This window comes from Sander vitreus, chromosome 13 (assembly GCF_031162955.1).
Source record: "Sander vitreus isolate 19-12246 chromosome 13, sanVit1, whole genome shotgun sequence".
NCBI lineage: Eukaryota > Metazoa > Chordata > Actinopteri > Perciformes > Percidae > Sander > Sander vitreus.
The window spans coordinates 14955508-14976349 of record NC_135867.1 but is presented as its reverse complement, the minus strand read 5'-3'; the positions used below and the strand labels follow the sequence as shown (position 1 = coordinate 14976349).

General features: G+C 39.4%; 1 protein-coding gene across 5 annotated transcripts in view; it reads right to left on the bottom strand.

Moving 5' to 3' along the window:
• The window catches only part of tiam1a (TIAM Rac1 associated GEF 1a), a 62160-nt gene that overhangs the window by 2960 nt on the left and 38358 nt on the right, over positions 1–20842 (bottom strand). Inside the window, exons 13-27 of one of the 5 annotated variants that reach the window (XM_078265472.1) lie at positions 20224–20328; positions 19187–19268; positions 18836–18922; positions 16143–16355; positions 14682–14815; positions 5222–5446; positions 4813–4881; positions 4567–4692; positions 4094–4202; positions 3509–3688; positions 3223–3341; positions 3015–3123; positions 1856–1914; positions 1393–1489; positions 18–105 (exon numbers count right to left, since the gene is read on the bottom strand). In XM_078265472.1, the coding sequence (XP_078121598.1) occupies positions 18–105; positions 1393–1489; positions 1856–1914; positions 3015–3123; positions 3223–3341; positions 3509–3688; positions 4094–4202; positions 4567–4692; positions 4813–4881; positions 5222–5446; positions 14682–14815; positions 16143–16355; positions 18836–18922; positions 19187–19268; positions 20224–20328 (1802 nt within the window). Of the gene's footprint in view, positions 1–17; positions 106–1392; positions 1490–1855; positions 1915–3014; positions 3124–3222; positions 3342–3508; positions 3689–4093; positions 4203–4566; positions 4693–4812; positions 4882–5221; positions 5447–8306; positions 8870–9140; positions 9236–9845; positions 10021–13685; positions 13749–14681; positions 14816–16142; positions 16356–18835; positions 18923–19186; positions 19269–20223; positions 20329–20842 lie in introns of those variants that run through there. The other 4 variants (XM_078265476.1, XM_078265475.1, XM_078265474.1 and 1 more) reach the window with 4 other exon arrangements.

Below are 20842 nucleotides of genomic sequence, written 5' to 3'. Positions count from 1 at the left end.
TGGAAACAAGATCATACCTGCAGCACAACTGGAAGGTTCTCTCTGGTCGTCCTTCAGATTCAGATCTTGTGTGAACTATCTCGCACACCGCTGTACCCTCAGAGTCTGAGAGGAGGGAGAGAAGAGGGGAAAATTTAGAAAAGCATTCAGTTAATTTCTGTCAATTTCTTTCCCCTTAACAATAGGCCATTAGGCAGATAAACGATAACACTTGAGCTGAATTGCCGAAGGATGATTTAAGGTTGATCTCGGCCATTGCACGCAGACTTAATAGGTATCCATTTTATTTTGTTTACAAAAAGGTTATTTATTTTGTGGTAAAGAAAAGTAGCAACACTGAGTTGACTTCAGAGCCTTTGCAGCCACTGTCAGAAAATATTAAGTCATCAGAAACCACCTTTGTGGTTTTGGATGACAGACGCCCTCACATGCAAATGAACTTTTACTATGACCTCAACATAAAAATGCAGTATACATTTATTCCTAAAGAACAATATGATTTGGGCTTACATGCACTTCCAAGTGGTGTGCAAAATTACTGGGGAAAGGAGCAAAAATCTAGTTAAGGCACAACCAAAATACTAATTGTAAAGTCCAACATCTCCCTTGGGAGACATTAATAACAGACCTATGGTGCAGATTCATGACATATTCTCAGAATAATGTGTAATACAAGTGTGTATTCATTAAGCACAATCTGTAGCATGTGCATATATATATATATATATATATATATATATATATATATATATATATATATATATATATATCTATATATATATCTATCTATCTATCTATCTATCTATCTATCTATCTATCTATCTATCACACTTCAAGTTTCCCCACTGAACAGACTTTCATTATGGAGACATCTGGCTGACTGATAATATCAATGAGATCTATGCTTCTCTGGCAAGACAAATTAAAGTCTCCACATGGCGCCTCAAAAAGCTTTGTCTAAACATTTAAATTCTTGTCCAATACATATTTTAGACTAAAGATTGGATAATTAAAATGTTTTTCTGAAGGTTCTGAAAGTTATGCTGCAGCTTTCTCACTGAACTTTTAAAAACCTGAGGAAAAAAAAAAAAAGAATGTATCAGTGATTTGGTATCTACATTAAACTATTTATCTACTTTTTTGTATTTTAATCACGTACATCAATGTGGTTTGTTTTCTATACAAGTCAACTAGGTTGGGGCAGAAAAAGTGAGAAAATGAGTTTGGTGTGTGAACCAACTATGGGATTGACTATTCACTAAAATAGAACTGTCCGTAACAGCAATCTGAGAGACCAAACCAGTCCTTAAAGTGCTAATAATACCTGGAGAAATGGTGATGCAAGATTCAAAATTACATTTACTACATGGTAATGTATTTAAATCAACCTACTTGCAAGGGCACGGACTTGCAGAGAGTCCGTTGCAATCATGTGACGGAAACGGAAAGGATCTTTGTCATCACTCACAGACGCACGGTGAGATCCACCCTGAAAGAGAGAGAGACTGGTTGGATATCTAACAAAACAACCACTGCAATACATCAACATGACAGCAGAGAGCACAATAGTGCAATGACAGAAGGCACTGAACAAGGGGAACAGTAGAAGTGTGCATAAAAGTCTCCTCAGTCTATTAAATTGCTAATAACTTCCCTTATTCAATTAAGTATATTGTCCCATATTGAAATACATTAATCTTAAACTTCTTTGTGGTCTCAATGTCCATCCAAATCTTTTTATCTATAAAAGCTTCAGCTTCTTCAGGGAAAGCCGAGAGCCCCAATCTGTACGGTACATCCTACAACAGTGTTTCTCTGACTGGATTAATCAACAGAAAGGAACAACAGTACTCACGATTTTTTTCCTGTGCTTGGAGCTGTCTTTGTACACAAATACAACCGCTGTTTTAAACACTAAATGAGGAAAAGGGAGAGATGGAAGCTATTAGGAGGGTCTGCATTCATTCATCGCATAAACAAAAGACTTTTCATTAAATGATTTACTACGGTGACAGCTTAATGCAGTATGTCAATGGACACTTGAAGTCACATCTTTTATTTAAAAAAAAAAAAAAATAGCCTCAAACTCCTGGCATGCTATATCAGCAGCACAAAATGTGAAAATGGATCAAAGTCACGACATCACATGCACAAAGCCACCACATCCACTCCTTATGGCCTTGCCAGGAAAAACCCTTATACCATGTAGATGTAATATTTATATCCAAAAGGTGTCTGAGCCGAGTACAATTTTAAAACACAGGGCACTTCTGGGTGTGTGAGAATAGCATGTGATCCCATTAATGTAAGGATAGCATGATGCACTTTATGTGAAAAGTAAAGAAATAGATCTTGTGTTATATCCCCAACTGGGTCCTTCCTTCCTTCCTTTTACCAAGGCTATTTCCTCACCAACTGAAATACTGTAGCACCCATTGTCACACTATGCATGACAGGATTATGTGGGATATAGTAAAGTGCCATGTGCCTGCAAGTGTGAAGATACAACATGCAGCATTTCTTCAGAGCAGAGAACAGTAGACATACAGTAGCATTGCTCTGTTGTTGCTGAGAAAAGTGTAACTGGAAAATATTTGCTTATTCACCCATATGAAAACATCACACACACTTTTAGTATTTAGTACACGGGAATGAGCACTTTACACATTTGTCCATCTGAAATCCTGCAGATGTGACAGGATTTTCACAGTTATATAATGTTTTGACCAATCCAGTGGGTAAAGATGCAAAAAGGCATGTCGTCTAAATGCAATAAATTCTACTTCTATATCTAATTGTATTGGCTATAGTTAGGTAAATCTAAACAAAGCCTTTAAATGCATGAAGAATACTTCTAGCTGTAATTATGTAAAAGGTCTCCATTCCGGTGTAAACAGCTGAAACTTTTAGAAATTAAAAATATTTCAATCTAAGAAATCCCTATACACAGAAAGACAATAGTATGGCATAATCAATACCACAATATAATTCAAAATTAAAACATTAGCCCTTACCAAAAGCAGCCAAATCAGGGTCCTTTTTGCTCTTGACCAAAGAGCCTGGAGGGTTGATCCACACTACAGTCGAATGTAGCAAAAGATCCCCCATGGAGAGGTCAGCCACCTGGAATAAACAGGCATTGATATATTCCTTTTAGTTACTGGAAAATCCTTTGGATTCCTGATTGATAACCTTGAATGAAATGTACATTATGATGTTTACCTCTTTTTTATCTGCTGTCTGTTCGTTGATGAGCTGGTCGAAAACAGCGCCGTACTCCTCATGAAGCTTTTGCATCTCATTGATGTGACTTGCAACTTTGTTCATGGCCTTCATTGCAACTGAATGGGACAAACATTCATCATCTCCAAGTCATAATTACCATCATTTCTTGTATCCTCATTAATTATAGTTCCACGGGTCTGAAGCTGATATTATACAGTTTCACAGCAGTTAAGTGCTGCATCAAAAAGTGCATGTAAATAATAAATAAAAGACACTGGCTTACCATCCAGGTGGTAGTGTTCCTCACTGTCAGGGTCAGTAAGAGAGTAGAGCTCCTTTAGCAGCAGCGGGTACTTCAGGACCCTCTGGATGGGTTTGATCAGGTAAGACTCCAGAGTGGAGGAATGTTGCTGTCTGGGGTTTCTCTCAGCCAGGAAAGCCTTGAAATCTGGGTCAGTCTTTGCTGGAGGGGCAGAAATATGAGCTTTTATTCATTTTGTACAGTTGGCAAGGAAACTACAAGGAGAACTTGCATCTTAAGATGAAAAACCATAAACAGGTGGCCATTGAAGTGTCTGTCAAGGTAGCTACTGCGGTAGTAACTGCAGAACGCCACTGTACTTTCAAATACCTCTCAACTGTGTGATCACACGCTGACGACTCAAGTTTATGCCTCACTGTGCCGATACTAGTTGCAGCTCGCCCCTTATACAGCAGGGTATGTAAATAAAACACGCTTCCTGTGCTACACTAGTCCCTGAGCTATCAGCTGCCACTGATGCTAGAAAGCAATAAACTACCATATAAGTATCAGAGGAGTATGTGGTGGCTCGTAGCTTGATGCCAGTCAATGTGTGCATGGTTTTACCTTTAGCCAGGACCTTTGGGACCTTGGTGTGGCTGGCGCAGAAGGCGCTGTAGATCTTGAAGCGATCGGCATAATACAGGAAGGAACCACCCAAAGAGAACAGCACTTTCTGAAACAAACAAGCATGTTATGCTATCACAATAGAAATATATATATATATATATATTTTTAAATCGAGGCTGCACTATAGTAAATGGGAATTACTTATTTTTACTTTTATAAGCAAATGTTTGACCCTTTTAGAGTCAAAGTGAATGATTTGTTTCAGAGGCCCACGGGGGTTAGAGAAATGCAAGTCAGGGTAAACTCATGTCTGCGATAACATCATAAGGCATACAGTATATCATGAACGATCCATGTAATAGCTAGTTCTAAACAGCAGTACCAAGTGGAAGTGACCCTAAAGTGCGACAGAATTACTAGGGGATTAAAAACGGAAAGATGCAGAGTTCAGGAGATCAATGTTCCTTCACCTTAAACTGATCCACCCTTTCTAGTCTGTCCAGATCTGGCACCAGTCCGATTCCATCTTCCAGCGTCCGGAGAAACTCCACCTGGAACTCCACCATCTCCCCGAGGTTACCGAACAAAACGTCCAGCTACAACACACACGAAGCGTCACTATGTCTCTTCTATATTTCTATTCATTCAATGTTATGTATATCAACAATTCATTTACAGTTTTTTATTCTACGATTATAAAGATCAGATAGAAGTACCTCATCCTGTGTAAGGAAGCTCTCTTTCTGCAAAGGTGTCAAGTAGCACTCTATTAGACAGCTCAAGTCCTAAAAAAGACAAAGATATGAACAAGATAATCAGTAGTTCAAAGAGGAATGAGAAAGGGCATGTGTGGGCGTCTGTTTAAGGTGGAGTTATGACTGAGAATGTTAAATAACGGAAAGAAATCAGTTCTCACAGGTAGGAACATAACATACCATGACACCAAAAGCATACTGTACCAATGTTCTGCTCGCCTATTACAATGATTATGACACGCCCAACAACAACAAGTGGTGTAGTGTAGTTTTACCAGAACAGTGTGTTCATTATCATTAAACAGCTACACATGATCCACTAAGTATCAATTTGTAGGGTAAAGATTATCTTAGGAGAGCTCGTACTGACTTTGACATAAGTCTTCTCCGTCTCCACCAGCTCATTGATGACCTTGCGGAGTTTGTCTGCGTGGGAGAGCTGTCTCTGGGTGGCAGTGCCTGCTGTGGGCGGAAAAGCTGACACAGGGCTCGGGGATAGGGACGACGAGGATGACGATGAGGAGGATGACATAGGGCACTCCAGGGGATTCATGTCATGGAGACTGCGGCAGAAAGCAGTCACCTGCTCTGTGCTCTGTACAGAAAGAGACAAAGAACATGTCACATTCTACACATTTTTGAGAATGCTTTAAAAAGGGTCATTTCATATCAGAGAAGGCTATTAGTGCATTTTTGACATGTTAAAATGTATTTGTTCTCCTCAGAGCTACTGTGAAAAGGAAAGGGAAATATAACAGACACAAAAATAAGAAATCATGTATTGGATGTAAACTTGTAGAGCAAAATACGATAAAAGCATATCACATGCCATATCACTTGCCAATATTCATAATGCTCATACAGAGATGCATACTGTAAAGGAAAAACTCAGAAGCAGCACATCTCATTTCACATACATGAAGAATGTTGGAGACCTTGATGACTTACACATAAGCATTTAATAAACAGTTAATTGAGTAAATAATTAAGCAGGCAGTACAGTTTAACCAGGATGTGTTATTGTGCAGTGCCGTCCCAACTCTCTGAAGTTCCCGTCTTCCTAAAAGGTGTATATGTATTTAAATCTCTCTCTCGCTCTCTCTCGACTTTGCAAAGAAAGGGACAACAACTTCTGAAAAAAGCACAGATGCATCATGTTCCATGCAACAGCAGTTTGAGAATGACAAACTGGAACCCACGCAAGAACATAAGTAGTGAGGATCAAGAGGTTCTGTCCACATCTGACCATTTCTTTTATAGTCCCAAGGCTGCGAAGATGACATAGCAGCATCATCAAAAGTGAGAGGCTGGATGTTTTAAGGCACATCTGAAATGTACCTGAGCAATACTTACTTCTACGATACAGAAAACCGTTATTAATCTTTCCAACGTATACAAATACAACCTAATAATTAACCATTACCACCACTACCTATAAACACAAATTCCACTACGTTTGGATGTATATCAAACATTGGTAACATTTCAAAAAAAGGGTACACAAAAATGTAGGTAGAGTAACGAATGAGGTGATTCAAGCACTAATGAGAAGTTACTGGTAAACGGACTGGCAGTTACTATATTAATGAATGAGGAGTGACTGGTTAGTTAATAGGTAGTTACTGATTAATGCTGATTCAGCACTAACGATTAGTTACTGTATGCTATGCCAATGCTTCACAAATGGGGATCAATTCTTAAGTATTCATTAACCACTCAGTATGATGCATCACTTTATATCCAGGTACGCACAATGCTTTACTTATGGTAGTCGATGCTTAACTAATCATTCGTTAATGATTAACCACTCAGTAGGATGCATAAATACAGTAATTAATCAGTGCTGAATCAGTTAATCAGCAACTACTCATTAACTAACCAGTTGTTCCTCATTCGTTCCTCAGTAACTACATTGTTGTGTACCTTATTGTAAAGTGTTACCCAAACATTGGTGAACCTGTGATTTCATGGGATTGTTTGCACACCAAGTCCAGGCAGGCTGATGCCAGGTCTGTTGAGAGATGAGAGAGGGATGTACATGTAGATCTTTTCACTATCTCTACTCAGCAAGGACTAGTATATTAAAGAGACAATTATAAAAATAAGAATCTCCTTGAAATGGGGGTGAATGAATCACCCAAGTCCATACACTGATTGCAAGGGATTCATACTCATGTCTCATTTAATGCAACTCCTATCTAAAACACTACACACTTAATTCTCACCTCAACAAAACTCCCCCTAATTGCATTGTAACTGTCTTTTATAAAATGTAACCTTTTAAAAAAATAAAAAAACTGAATTGGTAAGGCAGGACAAAAGCATTGCCTTTCTTGGGACACATTTAAGACTCAAACAAGCACAATGAAACCACAAAATGGCACAACTAGACGCAGTGGATCTTTGTTGTGTACGTCTACAGAAAGCAAAAGCAATCTAATTTTCAGCCATTATTGAAGCATTAATGCTTCCAATTTAACCCTGCAGTCATTAGTGTAATTTATCGAATGTACTTTTGCAAATGTATGTCACAAAAACATCCCTCATTTATGTGGGGTCAGTGAAAGTGTTTGATTGTAATCTGTGACAACACACTGTCTGCATGTGTTCCAACTGAGTGATTTACAGACAGCTGGTGGACATGGCTTGCCTTTCCTGATTCCATGGCTTGTCTTCGGCTGGGCTTCAGCGATGGCAAACAATTTTCCATTGTGGTATTCAAACCAGTTTCGACACACACGCACGCAGATACTGAAATTCTTCCCATCAAGTCAAGATGAGCATCTTCAGTCACTTGAAGGAAACCATCAAAATACCACAAAATAAACCAAAAGTATAAATTGCAAGTAAGATAATACAGCCTATCATGTCTAATTAAATCCTTAACGTCCAAGTCATTCACGCTGCAGAATCAAAAGAAGGCAAGTCCAAAACAATAATTATTTCCATTTCTGGTATAGCTTTGCATGTCTGTGTGTGTCTGGGTGTGTGTGGCTCTGAAAAGATTTTAAGCCACTACACACAAACAAGTTGAACAGGTATAGCTACCCCCACCTCAAGCTAACCCTCTCTCTTCTAACATACTTGATAAAAAGCAAATACCTGTAGGAAACCTTGGGGGTGTCAACAAAAATAATCAGGGGGAGTAAACAACTAAAAAGGTATGTAAAATATTATACCATACAAAATGTAGGTAGGGCATGTCATGCTAACATGCACAAATACATGGTAAATATAAATAAAGAGGATGATATAATAAGGTCTGAACACTGCAGGTCATGTAATCAAGATGTGTGATCGGTCACAAGTCTTCCATTAATTGTTATAATGGAAATGTGTTGCTCTGCTGGGAATTGAACGTCTAACCTTGGCACTGCTGGCACCATCACATAATCACTGACGTCGGCAGGATCATATCCACAACACAAGCGATCACAGACACACACATGGCTCACCAGCTGTAACATATCATAGATGGATTCGGTCGAGCATCTGGAGTTCCTGCTCCTCCTAAAGGCTGCCATGCTGGCAGGTCAAACAGGGTTTGACTGTCGGCCATTTCCTGTCCTGCTTTTCCAATCCAGGTAGCTTCTGTTCGTCTGTGCCACTCAGTGCCAGAAGGATTCGTTTTTACAGCATCCTTCTCAAAAATGTAAGATGGATACACTGTGCAAGAACGTGTCCAGACAAACCGATCAAAAGAGTAAAAGTAAGTACCTGCTATTCAACACTCACTGCTCTGTAAAACACTTTTGCTGGTAAAACCATTACAGCTAAACAAATAGGTCAAAACACAGATTGAATAAAACCGACTCAATAAACAGCACACTCATGCCACCTTATCCTAAAGCATCTTTCCAATCTGTCTCTATCAGGACTGCCTCTGCATGCTCCCGTCATCTCTCTTCTTCTCCCTCTGTCGTTGTTGCCCATTTCACTTCTGTCCAAGTGCTTGAGAGCAGCAGCAACGGAGAATACAACGTTAAATAAGATCAAACATCACATCCTCACGAGAGATGAAAGAAAAGAGGAGAAAGGACAGAAGGGGAGGGGAGGAGACAGTGGGTGGTGAGAGCCAAACACAGGAACAGCATGACAACAGGCACATCTCCCTCTCTCATACATCGCAACTCACAGATACTTGTCACCACACTTATAACAGCAGCCTTATTAAACTCCCTCTCATGTTTCAAAATGAGTTTTCGAAATTCCAGAAGCATCAACTCAAGCAAGCAAGATTACATGATTGAAAGGAACAAATCCCGACACCAATATGAAATAAAACATACCCAGCAAAATATGAAATGCCCTGATGCATTTAACATCTCCTCATGGTAGTCGAAGCAGCTTATACAAGTATATTCTACAAATGATATACCTTTTGATCCAGGTCAGACTGGATCTTCAAGTTATCGTACCATACTGTAATTGCTTCCATCTGAAGCCTGAAAATTCACTTTCCATTGCCACATTTGTCATTCCAATGATGGCTCACCATAGCACACCTGCTGCACACTTGTCTTTCCTGAGAATCAAGAGTTACATAATACTTGCAGGAATAAGAACATTTACAGCCCAGAGAAGGGAGATAAGAAAATAATGTAAAGGCTGTAATAATATGAGGGGAAAATCAATGATTTTCTTCCCCAAAGCTGGAATAATGGTTGATACATTCCACAAGCATGTGATCACGATCTTAGCTGAAATAGATCTTTGAAAGATCTTTGCTGTGAAAACTTCATGAAAGATATGCAACCTTTTGTCAAATGCAAGGGTGGTTTTGAAAATGTCCATCAAGTCTGATTAAAAAAAAAAAAAAACTCCAAATCAGTAATCAGCAAATGAGCATATGTATGCAGACACACGGACCAACACACATGCAATACGCAGCAATTTGACCTCAGACACATGAGAAAGACAACAGCTTAGCAAAGAATATATAAAACATTTAGAGACAGGCAGGAAGTAAATAAAGAGAGCTCCGGCAGCAATACCTTTTCTCGAGTTAGTCCAACACATGGATTTCCTAACCCAAAGACAAATCTTTATGCCTTTACAAAATGTACTGCATCCTAGATCCGCCCTTCAGAACACAAGTACAGCATGAGAGAGGAGCGTGGAGGCAAGCACAAACCTGCCCGCACACCAGTCAGCTGAACAGTGAGAGCCAGGATAAACAGATTACACATATCCACATAACCTGGCAGACAGAAACACATCATACACATTATACACACTTGGTATATTGAATGTAGCGACATGTAGTATTATACACTATGTATAAGTAAATAAAAATATAGCAATTGTGATGGCATGTACTCATACTCAAGAGCAGGAATGTACTTGTCAGTGAACAAAGAGAGGGGGGAGGGGAGGAAAAGGAGGGAGAGTCTTGAAGTTCAGTTTCATCTAAAATCAGGGAAACATGCAAATCCATAAATCCCTGCATGGAATGATGAGATACACCATAACGAGAGAGAGAGACACTTTAATCATTTAATCTGAAGGGAAAGGATGATTATGTTCCGACATCAGTCTTTATAAATCTATGCATGAACATTTACACTTTAAGGCAGTTGATTTGCGGACTGCAATCTTCCTCCTACAACTCAACCAGTTAAAGAAAATCCCGTTTCCATGTTTAAATTAGGGCTGTCAAATGATAAATTTCTTAATCGCTGAATTTCTATAGTTAAATCGCGATTAATCGCATGTTTTATCACATGATTAAAATGCTATTATTTTGCATTTCAGAACTGTTTAAGTACGTATTAACAATGGAAGTGTATCTTGATTGGGAATCAAATGAATGCAAAGAAAGTTGCTTTATGAACTTTACTTTAAGATTTGTATTTATTTATTTACTGTAAACAAAAGAAAAATGTGTGAATCTGTCATAATTGCACAACTCAGAACATGCCAACCGTAGTACGTCTTTAAGACCTGAGACTTACGATGCTGACAGGTCTGCAGTTAGTTGCCACCCATTTTGCAAGCGCTATGGTCATTTTTTTGGATTTGGTTTCATCCACAGGTCGGCAAGTAGCACTCCCCAAAATAGTGCTTTGCCTGAGCCTGCTAGCATCAACCTGAGTCACGTTAACTGTACTATGCTTGGCTCGTAGGTGGTAACTCCAGCTTGACGTGCTTCGGTGATATTTTAATTCGGCTTTACACAATGTGCATATGGCTTTCGACTTGTCTACTGAGCCGTCCGGGAGTTTTGGAAAATAAAAAGCGCCATTCAGAATTGCGTTGCTGCTGTCTTTCTCCATCATGCCTGCAGCAGCAGGATGTGTTACGAGGAAGTTTGGCAGCTTGATGATAAGTAAAGGTGCGGCAAAGGGTCAAAATAGTAGCCTAGCTAGATTCTAGTCATTTTAGAACAGCTAAGGGGCGTTGTTAGGCACAACGCAAAGCCGAGTGAAGTGTAAAATAAATTAATAAATGGCGGCATGCGATTAAAAATAATGAACGCATTATGCTCGGCCCTTAATCGCATCGCGATTAATGTGTTAATGCTGACAGCCCTAGTTTAAATTAATCTAAATTATAGACTACCATATATTATACGCACAATAAATGCAATCTATAAATGGCTGAATACTGAAATATTTCAATCAATATTGGTAATTATACTTGATTTTGAAGCAGATCTGTTCTTGGTTGTATGCTCAGTAATGGAAGGCTTCATTAATCAGCACAGTGCTCCACCTAGTGGAAGACAGATGACAGCACCAACTAGGACCAAGCTGTATGGAGGGCAATGAGAAGAGGCAAGTGAAAGAACAATTTTAAAGAAATAATTTTAAGGCTAAAAATTACTGGAAGTTAAAGACACTATTTAGTAGTCCGTAACTACATTAAACAAATGCACTGCATGCAAGGAGCTATTTAATCTGAATTATACCATCACGAGTCAATCAAAACATCTTGATGAAAACTACCCCCCTCCCCCACTAACACACTGAATGATTTGCATTTCCCATGTCAAATACCCCCAAGCCAAACTGATAGGTTTTGTAAATTCTAACCAGCACTTGTCAGTGAGGCTGACTACACCTTGGAGAACACCAGCAATCACCGTCATCTCTATTATCACCGTTATCACAAGCAATCACCGTCTTATACTCCAGTTGGTTTATCATATTGAGGAGGTGGCTCTGTGCTTTGTCTAAAATAATGAACCTCTGCGTTTCCTCAGGCTAGCCAGACACTCATTTGTCTCCACTAAATGATGTGAAACACTGTGGAGATTGAAGCAATTAGAATGGGAGGATAATTAAAATTGTCCCACTTTGCCTCTTTTTCCTTAGTCTGCCACCATGTTACCACAGGCGGTGGGTGAAATGGGGTAAGACGCAATCTTCAGCACTTTGGAGGCTTTCCAAAGAGGAGAGTGGAGGAACAAAACCGTAATCAACATGAGCAAAAAAAAAAAAAAGGGTAACACAAATTTAAGAACATAAATAAAAATTGTTTTGGAAGTTCCCAGGGATTCTGTGGCAAGTTTGAATTGTATTTGTTGACAAGAGGAAGCATCCAAGTGCTTTAGGCTCAGGTCAGGGCCCACAGGCAGCTAAGGGAGCGGTTTGAGTCAACAGCAGCATCATGTCGTTTATGGTAAGAAAGAGCAGCGGGGGGTTAGTGAGAAGGAGGAGGGTAAACAAGGACAGGAAGTCACAAGGAAACTGGAAGGACAGGAGAAAAGAAAAAGCGTTCAAAACAAAGATAATGAGACAGGATGATCAAACAAAGAAAAACACTGAGATGTCACGTCTGACACAGGACATGGTCACATTGTTGCTCTCAATAATGGCGACAAAATATATAAACAAAATGTATGACAATACAGCAATCAACTAAACCAAAAGAAGGGTAGAGGAAAAGGATTAAAAAAAAAGGAGGCCAAAACAGACAGCAGATGGAAATTAGGAGATAAACCAAACAGCACATGTTAAACTGGAGCAGGAGGTGAGAGACTGAAAGGTGAGAATGAAGATCATTCATTTCCAGAGCTTTGTTAATACTGTTGCACTGTTCTGATGTACCGTTTTGCCCTGTATTGCCTTGCCTGCAAGGCTTGGTTTTTCCTTCTCTATTTATGTTGAACAGAATCTGATAATAAACCAAAAAGCACATGACTAAGCATTGAACACCAAGGGACAACATTACAGACAGGGGTAAGCAATATCCCTTTCCCAAGCCTTCATTATTGTCTCCAAAGAGACTACACTGTATCACATGTGGGATCTAGTATAACAAACATATTGTATTCATTTCATGCTAACTGAAGACTTGAAGCCTGTTTTTTACTTAATTTGCATATACAAATGTGCCCTTGTTTAATGGTAATAAGATGCTACAATTAGCTTCCTTGACTGTACAAAACATACAGCTACTCTGACGCTGCATAATCTTTTCAACATTAAAATGATTAAACTGCACACTATCAAAAAGGGTGTTAATATAAAAAAAGTGTTAATGTAAAATGACATGCTGCATTTTGTTTGTTTCACTTGTAAGAATAGATTTAAATGGATTTCTTCTTGCATGTAGAAACTTTAAAAAAAACTTTTAAAATGTTAATTAGGAGCAGTGCGGAGGTTCAAATTCTTTTGTTTAAGTTTAACAAGTTTTGAATTGCTGGATGTTTTCCCCACATTAAGTGCTCCAAATGAGACTTAAGCAAGCCTCTAGTCCCTATCCAGCTATCTAGCCATCCTGGCAACCCTGTCGGTATTTCTCTCATCTTCTCATACTTTGCTTCCGACAAATAATGGCACATTGGAGTCACAGAACCAGCACTGGACTGGAGCCGACTCTGACCTCACCCATTAGTTCGCCCTCGAGACTGAAGCTCACTGACACATATCCAAGAGAGAACACAGCGCTGTCCCTTCCCTTTCCTCATCTTTTGTTCATGTCTGAAAAAAAAAAATGTTTCCAGTGGTTACTGGTTATCAAACATTGCCATGGTAATGGAAGTGACAACCGTATCCAAGGGAAACCGGCTGGCACATAGCGTGTCCCAACAATCACTGATCAGACTAGACATAATCTTAATTAGACAGTGATGCTGTTCACTCACTCTTACACTCACCTGTCTATCTCAATCTCTGTGCTCCAGAGAACATCTGTTCATGTGCTGGGTCTGACACTATAGCTTTTCAACACACCACAAAGTAGTCATGTAATATATTGTCAGCACTGTATAAAAATAATCTGTTATTTATGCAAGAATGTGATAAAGATTACAGTATGTTACAGGTCTCAACAAAAATTACAAATGTAGTGCATGAATGAATCATCGAGTCAGGCTTGAATTTACTAAAAAAGCAACTTAAACCGTTATGAATGTGTGAAATATGGTGCAATGGCTGTGCGTGCGTGTCAGACCACTTACACACTTGTGTTTTCTCGTCTCAGATCTTTCAGCCCCAAACCAGCCTTTGTGTAAAGGTCACAATTATCACATGAGAAAAAAGCCTCTGAACTTCTTGCCAGCTTTCTGGCTACATGTTACACATACAAAAAGCACCTGACACGGGTGAAGAAATATTTTAGATAAGACCTGCCAGACGGTTTTTATTTAATCATAAACACATGGACTCTCAGTATTTGTTCAGACGTACATCCAGAATGTTTTAGATTGTTGCTCAGTGCTTTTTTTTCCCCTGACAGATCTGAGATTTAAAACAGTGAGACATGGTGTGTATGAAACTCCATTCTTTATAAAACTAGACTGTTAATGCTCTGTTGCGTGTATGTGCATGTTTGTCTTAATGTGTATAAATATCTAAGTTGTGTCTTTGCATGCCATATCATACCTTCTGTCCAGTCCCCATGCAGGTTTTGTCTTCCTGATAATCTCCGGGACTCTGCAGGGTCAGCCGAGAACCTTCCTCCAAACTCTCATCTGGGCTCTCCGCCGTCAACCCCGGCACATCATCCAGGATGTCCTCTACAGACAGAGACAAAGGACAAAGTGTATATTTAAATGCTGTGTGTACCCAAATATCAGGAACTTCTGTCATGCTCAGTTACAGCCCATTTAGTAAAATCCACGTCTCAACCTGTTCTTATGGATTTAATAATCTGCACTTCCTTTAATGGTGTTTAAGATAATATGAGTGTTTTGGGGCTCCTTATTATCCTAGATTCATGCACAATATTACTTGTATTGTAAAGTAACCTGTACTGTAAGTAGGAATCCCTACTCCCTCAAACATTGCTTTCTCCACCTTTACAAATAAAATTTAACAGCATCATCCTATTGTTTTAAGTTACGTGATAGTGATGGTATTAAAAACATCCCTTTAACCCTTAGTGTTTCTTATTAGGATATCACTGTATTATCTCTATTATTCCATCCGTATTATGAGAAATTTCAAATTTATTTCCTCTGTTTTGAAGGGCTTGTGTATCCTCGACTGCTCCTAAGCATGATGTCATTGATAACCTCCATCTGGCTGTTGAAGTGTTTTTACTCGGTCTGACCCTTTGCGTATGGCATATCCTACACGATGACAGCTCCACACTGCTTAAGGATTCATATTAATATTCATAGTGCTCCGAGTCCCTGCATAAACAATGCCAGCTTGTCAGCCAGTGCACTGCAAGACCCAATTTATAAAAAGGAATACAAACGGTGCCCTTGCACGGATAAAAAGAGCAGGCCAGAGGAAAGATGGTGGCTGCCTGCAGGTTGGTTATCAGACAGCATCCATGCATAATTAGCAGATCGCCCTATTCACCCTTTGCTTACAAACCAAAAACCACCATCTGCATTCTCCCTTCTTTCTCCACACAAAGTTGGGGATTTATAGGATGTATGATGGTACAAGACAAGAAACATGAATATAAACTAAAAGGACAAAAGAAGCACTGCAATTTTAAATTCCATGATCTAAAAGGGTAGGTTTGTTTTGGTTTTAAAAGATTTCACAGATCACTTTAAGCTATATTTCTAACATTCTGTCAAGCTATAGATATAGAATACATTAGTATGGATAACCCTGATATGATATTAACTGAACAGAAACAAAATGTTACATAACAGCATGATGCACCTTAGATTGTGATTGGACCGATTCCTGTGACACCCCCGGCCCTCAACAAACTGAAGTTATAATTTTGAAACTGAAAAAGAAGCTCACTAAATTTGTCACTAGAGGACACCGTTTGTACACATCACCTAATAAAACGTGCCATTGTTCAAAATCCAAATAATGACAACAACTTATCCCATGCATCCACAACTTTGTTTATGTGGAACAGGAATCTTTTACCTTGGCTCTGGGAGAAGATGTCCGTGGCCGGGCCCTGCTCCCCATCGGAGCGCCGGGGTGGAAGGGAGCACAGCACTCGAGGGTCCAGCAGGGGCAGGGTGCTGACGCTTAAGGTCAACGCTTGGTTTAGAAATGCAGCCCTCATATCATCCATTTGGAGGGCAGATGCAGGTTTACCATTTAGCAAGAGAATCTCATCCTCTGCTTTCAAACCTGGTGGAGAAAGCAAGGACAAAACAAAGTGAGATAATTAGACTTTTACAGGTGGCTGCTTTATTGCTGAAAACCAGCAATCCAATCCTTTAAAGTGGCTACATTTTGGAGAGAAATACATTGCAACAGAAAAAGCTGACAGTAATATAAAAGCAACGCACAGTAAGTTAAAGGATTATCTGTAAATAACACAGCACCATCCAACACAGTAGCTTTTCTGTGGGCCATCAACTCAAGAGTGCTAATGTGTACAAATGGTCTACAAAAACAAGACTTTAGTGCCATACTCCTCAACAGCAGCTCTGTGGCTAATCAGACATGTTGGGACTCTAATGTCTTCCAATACATTAAAAATGCATCCTTCTATGCAAGTTCGCTTGGGGCAAATGCTGATCTAACAAGCATGGATGGCTTTAAGACGGAGAGTGCTGCAATGCTTGTCTATTCCTGTCCTGTCATCAGGTGTATCGTCTTTGTGGTAGTATATGAAAAATAATCCATGGCCTTCACTGGAACACAGCTTCAGTTTGAGGCTTTTTTCTCTTACCCCTCCCCTTGACCACCTGTGCCCAGCTCTGCTAATTGAGAATTAGTACTCAATCAGCTGACCAATTAGGAGACAACCTCCACCAATAAACCTGATTGGTTGTGACAGCTGTTTAGGAGATCTGACAGCAGTCTTGTCTGCCCTTACTGCAGAATTAAGTAAGACAAAGGGTTTTGGTCCTGTTGACACAGTCACACATCAGCACGTTTGCTTGCTATCCTTTCTTCAGTCTCATTTTATATTGTCTACTGTAATAAAAAACAGCAGACATTCTGTGATATGGCTTTTGTAATGCATTGAATGCTACAGACATATGCAGGCACACACAGTTACATATATAGACACACAAGGCACACATTTAGCCCTAAGTTATGACCTAGTTGTCTGGGATGTGAAATGTCAGCTGTAGCAGAGTCTTTATTGGACAGAGTGAGTTAACCCCTCTGGCCATTTACTGCTGAGTGTGTATGTGTGTTTGGCTGTGTATGTGTCAGTGTGTGGGCTTCTGTAGGGGGAGGAGGAGTGGGGATTACAGTAAGAGAGAGAGAAACGACCCTTTGGGGCTCCTTGTCCAGTGATGGCCTGGTTTCTGCGTATACCCTGCAGAAATTGAAGCGTGATTTCTTTCACTCCTCATTCAATCTCCTCACTCTTAGTAAATGCATTGCACGTACACAGGCTTATCCCAGCGGACACATGGACCTACTAATGTTGTGGCTGACATACTTTTTCTGTGATTCAGCAAAATATAGTGTAATCTTACAAAAAAATATGCATTGTGTTGTTGGGTGCTTTATCCATCTCTACTCGCCTATAGAGGGGGAGAGTCACTACAGCTGTATCCTTTGTTTGCTGGCAGTCTGCTAAGCTAGCAGCTTTTTAGATTGCTAATGCACTGGAGGACACAATCTCACACTTGAGTAACCTTGGTCTAACCCTGGGGCACAATAGTGGGGCATGGTATTTTCTATATATTAGTGTTGTATCTACAGAGCGGCCGTGTGCTTCTCAAACCCATTAGGTCTCCCTGGCTCTGTTAAAAGATAGGAACTAGTGAATGGGGGTTGATCTCGAGACCCGGCAGTCAGATGCAGACAAAGGAAAGCTGTTTTTCTTCTTTGCTCTCAGGAAGGAGAAGAATGCCACAGATTCATAGCTCCTATGCAATATTTTTATTTTATTTTTTAGGCACATCATGCCCTTTTTCAGAATAAAAACCAGTACTCATCAGTCTGACAAATATAGTGTGTAGGACAGGTGATTCATTTTTAGACATATTGATGCAAGCTGCTTTCTATTTTGGATTTTCAGGTTCATATCATGTGGGAATACTGATGTTGGAGGCCTTTCTTGACTGTGAATGACCTCTCTACAGACTCCATTTATAAGTTATTGATGATTGCCTTGTGAATCCTGAAAAAGGCAAGATGAGCCAAAATAGAAAAGACTGCATCAGAGTAATTACTGTGTAGCGTTCCCCTCTTTCCTTTGACATCTACCTGCGACCCAACACTTTTCCTGACAAGACATTTTTCTTAATCTCTTCTCTACTCTGTCCTAAGCCACAAGGCTCTCTCAAACAAACAAGCAAACAAACAAACAAAATAGATGCAGCTATGTTGGCTCAGTAGCTGATGCAATACTGTCACACAAAGCTGCACTGATAAGACATCATGTTGGATCAGGTGTTTCTCAGGTCAAGTGTATGGGTGTTGAGTGTGCAATGTCAGCTCAAGAGAGAAATATTCAGCCAGCATACCACATACCCTTTACATAACCCCTGTTGTTACTGCACTCATATTCAACTATGGTAATTGTCCTGGATCTTTTGTTTTGTTTTGTCTTTAATCCCTGAATATCAACTCTCAGGACACTGAAAGAACAGTACACTCCACACTTCATGTTTGCTTGTTAATAAAAAAGAAATGTATACCTTTAGCTGAGGCCAGTCCCTCTGCTTTCACTTCAGTAATATGGAGCTGCTGTATTCCATCCTCATCTATAACCGCCACAGAAAAACCTATAGACAGAGATAATAAGACACAGAATGGGATTCAGTCACTAATTCTTTCAGTCCTCCAACATATCTGAATTTGACAGTGTGCACTGCTGCCTCAAAACTACTGGGGGATTAGATTAAGACAAAATACACTGACACTGGGCCATCCCCCTTTAGTCATTTGAAGAAAGCATGACTATATTAGGAAATCAAATCAATTTGATACAGAATTAAGAGAATGACAGGAAAGGGTTCAAAAAGGGGTATTGTCAAAGACAAGTATACCATATCCAATGGTGCAGGACTCGGCTTTGTCAAACCGGATCACCTTGGTAGCTTTGGGGCAAACCTCAATCTCTTTGTAGAGCTGCAAACACAAGAAAATGCTATTTAATTGGCAAGTAATTGAAGGATAGCATTGTTGTTGGATGGAGAAGGTCAACGTCATGCTATTGCTCTTAATAAAGAATGGATTGATTCATGTATTATTCACTCTCCTCAACAGAGCAACCGCATGTGAAGGTTGTGGGGTTAAAATCCTGGTCAAGTCTGAAAAGTGAGTGGGTGCTCATACAAGGGCTTGACCTCACAGCGGACGAGAGCATAGACACAGCTGTGTGTATGAAGCAACAGAAGGGGACAGAAGTCTGCAGTGTGTAATGTGCTTCACTGTGGAGAAATAATAATGTAATATCATAGACTAAGGATAAAAGAGGTTGAAATGAGTCACTGATCAAAGAAGGGAGATAAAGGACCTCTTGAGGAAAAAGAGTGAGTTATACAATGACTTTGCTTTGAGAGAGAGTTCAGTGTATCACCTACAAAGCACTGTCACATAGAGAATTCATTTTGGTGTTTACAGCGGCTGAATAATGTGGAGGTGGTCTTTTTCAATGAGAGTGATTGTTTATGTGAATACCAGTGCCCATAATACACTCGGAATGCTATTTTGCATAATTTATAGCATACGCAATGGTGCTTCTTTTGCATCCTGGGAATTTTGTATGCATTGCAAATTAAATCTGTCCAAGTCATAAAATATGCACAAGCTTGCATTCAGATCTGCCTGGAATGAAACAAAAAGTAGTGGCCATAAGGTGAAGACCACAAAATCAAAATGGGACATTGTGTCTATGCTGAGACTGTAATGCAAAACAAATACAAACTGAAACTTTCGATGACGCATACAGTGACATAATTCTAAATTATAATTCTTAATCTTTCATTACTGTATATTATATGGGTGTGTCATGAAAATATTGTAGTTTCACGCCTTGACATCACAGGTTATTATGACTATGCTTCAGTGTGCGTTTCCTCACCAGATCAGAGATGTCCTCTTCAAGTTTGGGAACATAGAAGAGCATTTGGTTGTCAAGCCACATCTTCAAACGCAGGTAGTGGCCAGAGGGGTCTATTTTATGGGTCTGGAGGCAACAAGACAGGAGGGCAATGAAGAAAAATACAATTTACTGTTAGTGGAGGAAACTCCTAAAATAGGCAATTATAAGCAAGCATTCTTCTTTTCAAAATAAGACATAATCACTCTAATTATTTGTGGTTTATTCTTCCTGCGATTTAATATATTATATATATATATATATATATATATATATATATATATATATATATATATATATATCCAATCATGTATATAATCCACAATGTATATATCTGCATGCATGTAACACACAGGGCCATGAATTAGATGCTCCAGTTCCTTGTGACATGTTTATAGCATTTATGTACACAAACATCCAGATACACGTCAATGTTTTACACGTGTTTCAACAGACCCGTATGTGGAACGTATATGTACAGTATCATTAGGCATCATTATTCTAGTTTGTCTCTGGCTGAGACCAATTAAGGAGAAGAGGAGATGGAGTGCAAGTAAACTGACAAGACTGTTTGAAACCGTAATATGCAGTGCAAATTGCA